Source organism: Toxorhynchites rutilus, chromosome 3, assembly GCF_029784135.1.
Source record: "Toxorhynchites rutilus septentrionalis strain SRP chromosome 3, ASM2978413v1, whole genome shotgun sequence".
Classification (NCBI taxonomy): Eukaryota; Metazoa; Arthropoda; class Insecta; order Diptera; family Culicidae; genus Toxorhynchites; species Toxorhynchites rutilus.
In genome coordinates, this window is record NC_073746.1 from 330722870 (window position 1) to 330732784 (window position 9915).

At 37.7% G+C, this 9915-nt stretch overlaps 1 protein-coding gene across 1 annotated transcript; it reads left to right on the plus strand.

The window, feature by feature from the left end:
- Window positions 1-911: 911 nt before the first annotated feature.
- LOC129777738 (uncharacterized) lies at window positions 912-9645 on the plus strand. Its single transcript, XM_055784195.1, has 2 exons — window positions 912-1695; window positions 7855-9645. Exon 2 carries the CDS (start codon window positions 8555-8557, stop codon window positions 9611-9613), a length of 1059 nt encoding a protein of 352 aa, XP_055640170.1. The 5' UTR covers window positions 912-1695; window positions 7855-8554; the 3' UTR covers window positions 9614-9645.
- Window positions 9646-9915: the final 270 nt, after the last annotated feature.

Genomic DNA, 9915 nt, shown 5'->3' on the forward strand with positions numbered 1-9915 from the left:
AATTCGCCACCCGTGGCGTCACATTCCTCCTCCCGAAAGACAGCAACACATTGAACCCATCAAAGTACAGGCCGATAACGTGCCTATCGAGTCTGTACAAGATATTAAGCAGCATCATAACCGCCAAAGTTTCTGCCCACTGCGAACAACACCATATCATCGCAGAAGAGCAGAAAGGATGCAGAAAAAATACGCATGGCTGCAAAGACCAGGCCATCATCGACGCAACCATAGTCGGCCAGGCGGTTTATAATCAGCGGAACCTAAGCATGGCCTATATCGATTACAGGAAGGCTTATGACTCCATACCTCACTCGTTTCTCGTCCGGGTATTGGAGCTCTACAAAATTGATCCCGTCGTCGTTAGGTTCCTGCAGCATGCGATGAGGCAGTGGAGCACGTCTCTGCACCTTAGTGATGGGGAAAATGTGTTGCAGTCTAGAACGCTGCAGATAAAGAGGGGGATATTCCAAGGCGACTCTTTCAGCCCGCTTTGGTTTTGTCTGGCACTGAACCCCCTCAGTAGGACGCTCAATAGAAACGGTCATGGCTATAAAATAAGGTATGGCGACGGCGCCCACGAAGAAGTGACCCATACCTTTTACATGGACGATCTCAAGGTCTACGCTGATTCACGTCAGCGTCTAGGTGTAGCTATCCGGGTTGTCGAAGACATAAGCAGGGACATCTGTATGGAGTTCGGCCTCGACAAGTGTCGCTGTGTCCACCTGCTGAAAGGACAACTTACCGAATCCGGAGGCTACGAGGTCTATGACGGCGAGTTTATAAGAGACATGGTTCGTGGCGAATCCTATAAATATCTTGGATTCCGACAGCTCACCGGGATTCGCCACTCCGACATCAAGACGGAGCTGCGAGACAAGTTCTTGAGTCGAGTGAACTGTGAGTTAGCACAGTTAGCACAAATCGAGACCGCATAGCCGATAAGCGGAATATAAACATCCGAATCACCATCCAGCTGCATCATCATCAACAATCACAACTTATCGGACCACCCGGAGACCAAGAATAAACAATCAACCGTTCACAAGAATCGATATCAGCATCGCGCTGATGCCATGAATAAACATTCCCACATTCAAGATGTTGTAAACACAAATCATTGATATATATAAGCAGGGACAATGAATGTAAGGTTAGAGTTAAATTTGAATAGTGAATAGATGCACATCGTGTGCTCGAAAAGAAGAAATTGTTTTTTTTAAGTAAAGTTTAGTGTTTAAGATTAACTGGCGCCCGAATAGGGACCTTGCCAAGTGAAAGTAGTGCCAAGGAAGTGAGACAAGTGAAGTGATAGGGTGAACGATAGAGTTACCACCCACACTATCCGAAAAAAATATCCGAACGCACGAAGCCTCTCTGGACCGCAGGACCTCTGCAGCCGTGTGGAAGAGCCCCTCAGTAGCCACAACAGTTAGAAGCTCGCTTGTGGACCGAACAGGAATTTGCCGCCACACTGGGAAGGAAGGAAGACACTTCAAGGATCCCGACCAACCAGTCTCGCTGAACCCGCCAGCGGTTGGATAAATCAAAAGGTGATAATAGGACATCGAGACAAAAGTACTGGACACGCGCACCGAAGCTTTTCGAGACGTCACTGAAAGAGGATTGACATCCGAAAGTACGTTGTTCCGCAGTCTTGTGGTGTTCCCACAAGATGTTCAGGATTTACATGTAAGTACTAAAAACAAAAACAGAAATATCACAAAGTGAAATAAAGTGAATAATTTAACAAAGATTCAAATACAAGTAGTGCAAATAATTGTATAATTCCAAAATATAGTGTGACAATTAATTAATTAAATAAAATAACAAAACAATTAATTTCAGAAAAAAATAAAGGTAATTTCCAAAATATTCATTGAAAATAATCATATTATTTAAAAAAAAATATATATATATTCTTTTTCAGGTAAGGTTAAAATTTTTTGATAATTTTCCAACAATATTTTTAGGATAAAACTTTTTGTGAAACAAATATTTTTAAAACAAACATTTATTTTTATATTAAACAATTTTTTTTTCAGGTTAAAATAAACATTTATTTTATTTTTTAACATTCAATAATTTTTTTAAACTGGATAACCTGCTAGAAGCATTTAATCAATTAAAAATAAATAATATGGAACAATTCGACGTTAACCAACTACTGAGCAGGATTGCCGCTCTGGAAGCCGCTTCCGCTCCACAAAATATTCCTGATTACAGTGATCCACCCCTATTTTTCACAAAACAAGACGGTTCTCCCGTAAACCCAGATACTTTTGAGAAAATTCCCGATTTAGTCAAAGACTTGCCAATATTCACAGGCGATCCAAGTGAATTAAATAACTGGATCAGTGATGTTGACAGTCTAATCCAATTATATAATACTACTGCAAACCATAGTGTTGAATTGCAAAATAAATTCCACATGGTATGCAAAACTATCAGACGGAAAATTAGAGGAGAAGCAAATGACGCTTTAGTCGCTTCTAACATTGGTATCAACTGGACGATGATCAAGAAAACACTTGTCACTTATTATGGTGAAAAGCGTGATCTTGAAACACTCGATTATCAATTAATGACCGTACAACAAAGAGGAAACTCTTTAGAAATTTATTACGACGAAGTAAACAGATTGCTATCACTAATAGCAAATCAAATCAAAACAGATCACAGATTTAGTCACCCAGAAGCTTCAAAAGCTTTAATAGAATCTTACAATAAAAAGGCAATAGATGCATTCATAAGAGGGCTCGATGGAGACATTTATAAATTCATCCGAAATTATGAACCAACTTCTTTAGCAAGTGCATACAGTTATTGTATCGCATTCCAAAACGTAGAATGCAGAAAAATGCTAACTAAACCAAAACATTTTGAACATACAGCAGCACCCAGAAATTTAATTCCAATTAATCCTCTAAAATTACCACCACGTATGTTAAAACCAAATCCCATTCAAAATTTCAGAAATCACAATTTCAAACCCCAGCCCTTTATTAATAACAACAATAATTTTAGGCCCCCATTTCAATGGAATGCTCCAAAACCAAATTTCCAACAATTTCCGCAACATTCCTTTCAACCAAAACCACAATTACCTCCCAGAAATCCTTTCCGACAACCTCCACCAGAACCTATGGAAGTAGATCCATCCATTAGGACTAGACAAATAAATTACGGCAATAGACCTCAAAATACAACTCAGGTAAACCCAATGAAGAGACCAAGACTCTTCAACATTAAAACCGGCCAATATGAAGATCCCCAAAATTTCGTTGAAATTAATCCCAATGATCACGATTATCCATGCATAGATAACGAATATAATGAAGAGGAACAAACCGAAGAATCATCTCAATATGAACGATATATGAAAACAATTGACACACAAGAACGGGAAACACCTGAAGAAGAAGACATAGAAAAAGCAGAACTAAATTTTTTAGATTAAAATCTGCCCTACCATACTTTCTTTATTTTGGTAAGGCAAAAGAACCACTAAAAATTCTAATTGACACAGGATCAAACAAAAATTTCATTCACCCTCGATACGCAAGTATCAGCCACAAAATAAAAAAACCTTTTTATGTATCTTCAGTAGGCGGAGATATAAAAATTAATAAATATTCCAGCGGAAAATTATTCAAACCATATTCTAATGTTTTGATTAAATTCTTTCATTTAAATGAATTAAAATCTTTTGATGCAATCATAGGACACGACACATTAAAAGAATTGAAAGCAGTAATAGATACTTCAAATGAAAAATTAATTTTAGAAAACAAATTCATTATTCCTCTACTCCAATACAAACTACAGGAAATCAACAAAATAAATATTCGAGATGATCACCTAGACAAGCAACAAAAAGACAGACTCGGAAAAGTTTTAAAAGATTTTCAAGATTTATTTCAACCTCCGGATGAAAAATTACCATTTACTACAAAGGTCAAAGCCGATATCAGAACTACTGACGAAAATGCAGTCTATAGCAAAACTTATCCTTATCCTCAAGCTTTAAAATCTGAAGTTAATAAACAATTAGAAAAACTTTTACATGATGGAATTATTAGACCATCACGATCCCCTTACAACTCACCAGTTTGGATAGTACCAAAGAAACAGGATGCTTCTAAAGAAAAGAAATACAGAATGGTTATAGATTACCGAAAATTAAATTCAAAAACAATTAGTGACAGATATCCAATTCCGGATACATCCACAGTCCTATCTAACTTAGGAGAAAACAAATTTTTTACCACATTGGATTTGGCATCAGGATTTCATCAAATCCCAATGTCTGAAAAAGATATAGAAAAAACAGCTTTTTCAGTTAATAATGGAAAATATGAATTCATTCGTTTACCCTTTGGCTTAAAGAATGCACCAGCAATCTTCCAAAGAGTAATGGATGACGTTTTAAGAGAACACTTAGGAAAAATATGTCATGTCTATATAGATGACATCATAATATTCGGTAAAACACTTGATGAACATTTGAAAAATTTAAGAACAATTTTGGAAACATTAAGAGAAGCTAATTTCAAAATTCAACCTGACAAATCAGAATTTTTAAGGACCGAAGTCGAATTTCTTGGCTTTATTGTTTCAAAAGAAGGTCTAAAACCAAACGATAAGAAGGTTGAATGTATTCGTAAATACCCTGAACCAAAAACTCTGAAAGATTTACGCGCATTTCTAGGACTGTCTGGATATTATAGACGTTTTGTAAGAGATTATGCTAAAATCGCAAAACCCCTTACAAAACTTTTAAGAGGGGAGGATGGCCATCGCCAAATTCTGAAAAATCAGTCAAAAAACACAATCATCAATCTAGATGATGATGCACGAAATTCATTTAATACTCTTAAAGAAATTTTATCTTCTAAAGACGTTTTAACATTTCCAGATTTTGAAAAAACCTTCATTCTCACCACAGACGCATCAGATAAAGCAATAGGAGCAGTGTTATCACAGCAATTCCAGGACGGCGAACGACCAATAACATTTATTTCTCGAACTCTTTCCAGGACCGAAGAAAACTACGCAACAAACGAAAAAGAGATGCTTGGAGTCGTATGGGCTCTTCACAACTTAAGGAATTTTATCTACGGAGCAAAACTAAAAATTTACACAGATCATCTCCCACTCACATTCACATTATCACCCAAAAACAATAATGCAAAGCTAAAACGATGGAAAGCTTTCCTTGAGGAACATGATTATGAAATGTTCTATAAACCAGGGAAATCCAACGTAGTAGCTGACGCACTTTCACGCATCCAAATAAATTCATTAACCCCTACTCAACATTCGGCAGAAGAAGATGACAGTTCCTATATACCCTCAACTGAGGCTCCCATTAACGTTTTTCGGAACCAATTAATTTTTCAGATTGGGCCTAATTCATCCTATGAATTTAATGTTCTTTTTGAAAAATACAACAGACACACTTTTGTTGAACCAAATTTTGATATAAACTTTCTAAAGGACAAACTACAACAATTTCTCAACCCAGGAATATTGAACGGAATTATGACAGATGAACGAACCATGGGAATTATACAAGAAATTTATAAAACAAACTATAATTCAAAAATTTTGAAAGTGAGATTTTCGCAAACAAAAGTAGAAGATATTCAAGATGAAGAACAACAGTTAGAAACAATCAAGGATGTGCATAATTTCGCTCATCGGAATGCAAAGGAAAACTCACTTCAACTCATAAAGAAATACTTTTTCCCAGGAATACATAAACTTTTCCAGAAATATATAAGAACTTGTGAAATTTGCAAAATGGAAAAATATGAACGACAACCTCAGAAATTTATCCCCGTAAGAACTCCAATCCCTAATTATCCTGGCGAGATCATACATCTCGATATATTTTGTTACAATGCCAATTTCCTTTTTATATCCTCACTTGACAAATTTTCAAAATATCTCAAAATGAAACCAATTAAGTCAAAGGCCATTTCTGATGTAAAGAATGTTCTTTTGGAATTATTATATGATTGGGACTTGCCCGCATTAATTGTAATAGATAATGAAAGTTCTTTTATATCAAATGTCGTAGAACAAAACATTATAAATTTAGGTGTCAAAATCTTCAAAACTCCTGTTAATCATTCTGAAACCAATGGCCAAGTAGAAAGATGTCACTCTACAATACGAGAAATAGCTAGATGTGTTAAAGCATTAAATCCAGATATGCCAATTACTACTCTCATTCAAGAAGCAACTCATAAATACAATAACACAATACATTCATTTATTAACAAAACACCAAAAAATATTTATATAGGAGAAAGTAGAGATAATGCGTCCTATGAAGAAATAGCAAGAAGTCGAGACAAAAATAATGAAAAAATATTAAAATTATACAAAAACAAAGAAGAAAAAATTATTCCAAAAGCTTATCAAACATACGAACCCAATAGCTATGCATATGAAAAAACAAATACTCACAATAAACGTAAGAGTCGATACAACATTATAAAAATAAAAGAAGATCACAATACATACATTATAGATTCCAATAATCGAAAAATCCATAAATGTAATTTACGAAAGAATACAAGCGAATAAAAACATTTTTCGTTTCTTTACAGACTCGCCCTCTGCGCGTCTCAAGTACTGGCAGGAATTCAAATACACGACCTTACAAATAACCCACTCGCAATTGTACCACTAGGAAAAGCAAAAATAAAAATAGGACACATACGCATTGTACATCCTATTGATTTAATTCAAATTGGCAATACAATTTTCAATGTTAATAGTGACATACAGAATAATCCTTCAAATAATCCATTGTATGAATTAATCCAAATCAAAAATTATAAGTTATATGAAACATTTATGAAAATCAAACCATTTGTAAACAGAAGAAAAAGGTGGGATACAATCGGAACAGTTTGGAAATGGATCGCCGGCAGCCCAGATGCAGAAGATCTCCGAATCATCAATCACTCCATGAACGCCCTGATAACCATGAACAACAAGCAGTTATTCATCAACGAAGCTATCGACAAACGAATCCAAGAAATAACAAACATAACCAATCAAGTACTAAAGATCGAGAATGAAAGAACAAAAAACCATTCCCTCGAAATTAATCAATTGATAATTCTCTCCAACATAGACTCATTACAAAATCAGGTAGAAACATTAGAAGAAGCAATTCTAATGGCCAAACACGGAATCCCTAGTAGCAAACTACTATCGATAAAAGATTTTACAAAAATTGCAACCTTTCTACAAAACCACGATATTCACATAACTTCCTTCAAAGAATTATTAACACAAGCCAAAGCACAAGTAATGCTGAATAATACGCACATTATCTATATGCTAAAGATTCCACAAGTATCAACTGAAACATTTGAATACGACTACATTGACTCAATAATCAAGTCAATGAAACGCATTTTATTGAACAAAAATTACATTATCAGAAATCAAACAAATGATCAATGACGCTGGTGCAGAAGTCTCATCAAATTGTACCAATTCCAGTCAACCCCTATATGGATCGTTTTTAATACAATTCAGCCAATGCAATCTTCATATCAACGGCGAACAATATTCCAATTATGAAACAACTATTCCTGCAAAAACATATGATCCTACCACTGGACTTCGTGTTAACGAAATTCATATCATAGACGCACCACCTGTGGAATACCTTCAGAATTTAACCCTTGAACATCGCGAAAAATTGGAACTATTAAACCTGCAAAATCATTCCTTGAGTTGGAAACTCAATATCTTTGGATCATTTGGACTATCAACAATAATTCTAATCGCAAGCACATTTGCAATTCTTCGATTCCTTTCCAGACGTAAACAAAAGGCCAACATAACAGTCCACTTCGACAAAAACGCTGAGACCATCCTAATAAATGAGCCACCAAAAACAACGGAAATTAAACCTGACACCAACAACACAGAGGAATTATCAGACGAAAGAAAAAAAACAACTTCAAGCATTCTTTGATGCACCAACACCATTACGCACCATCCAAAAGTAAACTTTGAGGACAAAGCAATCAAGAGGGGAGGAGTTAGCACAGTTAGCACAAATCGAGACCGCATAGCCGATAAGCGGAATATAAACATCCGAATCACCATCCAGCTGCATCATCATCAACAATCACAACTTATCGGACCACCCGGAGACCAAGAATAAACAATCAACCGTTCACAAGAATCGATATCAGCATCGCGCTGATGCCATGAATAAACATTCCCACATTCAAGATGTTGTAAACACAAATCATTGATATATATAAGCAGGGACAATGAATGTAAGGTTAGAGTTAAATTTGAATAGTGAATAGATGCACATCGTGTGCTCGAAAAGAAGAAATTGTTTTTTTTAAGTAAAGTTTAGTGTTTAAGATTAACTTGTGTCCTGAGGACTTTCCTCAACGCGGGGAACAAGGTACGCGCGATCAACACATTCGCGGTTCCCCTGCTGACCTTCAGTTTTGGTGTAGTCAAATGGAGCAAAACTAACCTAGAGGACCTTGAGAGGAGGATGAGGAAAGCATTCAAAGAGGCCGGAATGCACCATCCTCAATCGGCACTGGAGAGAGTTTCACTACCACGCAAAGAAGGGAGACTTGGAATTGTCGACATTTCTGCACTGTGTGTTGCCCAGGTACGACAACTGCGCGAGTACTTCGCAGAACGCGCCAACCAAAACGCGCTATACCGGGCTGTCTGCGCCGCCGACAGAGGATACAGCGCTCTGCACTTGGCGCAAGCGGAGTACCAACTCAACTGCAATCTGCAGACAGTGGAGGAGAAGATTGCAGCTTGGAAGCAGAAGGCAGTGCATGGTGCCCACCCCCATCAACTGGACCGGCCACACGTCGACAAGGCCGCATCTAATCTGTGGCTAACGCGTGGTGAACTCTCTTCAGTAGTAGAAGCCGACATGATAGCCATCCAGGACAGGATAATGCCGACGAGAAACTGCAGGCGGTACGTCTGGCATCAAGACGTTGATGACATTTGCCGGATGTGCCATCAACCAGGTGAAAACATAGAGCACATTATGGGAGGCTGTCCCGTTTTGGCCAACGCAGCCTACACCGAGCGCCACAACAACGTGGCCCGTATTGTTCATCGACAACTGGCGCTCCAATGTGCTCTACTGGAAGACAACGTACCAAACTACCGGTACCTGCCTGCACCTGTCCTGGAAAACGACCGTTTCAAGCTGTACTGGGATCGTACTGTTCTGACCGACCTCTCGATCCACCACAACCGCCCAGATATAATGGTTTACGACAAGAGCGACCGCAAAGTCACCATCATCGATGTCGCTATTCCACTGAACCAGAATCTGGAGGAGACCCACGGTCGCAAAATCTGCAAGTACCGACCATTGGCCGTGGAGCTCAAGGAACTGTGGGGGCTAAGGGAGGTCCCAAGAATTGTTCCAGTCGTTCTCTCTGGAACTGGAATTATCCCGAAGACACTTCTGGAAGCGCTAAAGGTGTTGAACATCGAGAAGGAATTGGCCGGCATCCAAAAGTCGGTCATCCTTAGCACCTGCGCGATTGTCCGACAATTCCTCGGTCAGGACTAAAACAGCACGAGCATGCAGATACGTGCATTCCGCAGAGCGTAGTCCCCCTTTGGCATTCAGAAGCCCGGGGGCAGGTGAAAATTCTGGCTAGGTTCGCCTAGTTAAGAAGTGAGATAAGTCTGCCTAAAAAAACAATAAAAAAATATTTCAAAAATTAAAATGTTTCTTCTCAAAAACGTATTTTTTTCGAAATTATAAGAAACATATATGAACATACAATAACCAATAAGTGATATGGGCACTTCTACGGGGAAACGTATTTCTAACAACGATTCTAATGTTTGTATGAAAAAACAGGAAGT

Coding starts and splice junctions, on each gene's coding strand:
- LOC129777738 (XM_055784195.1), top strand. CDS start 8,555: ATGAGGAAAGCATTCAAAGAGGCCGGAATGCACCATCCTCAATCGGCA.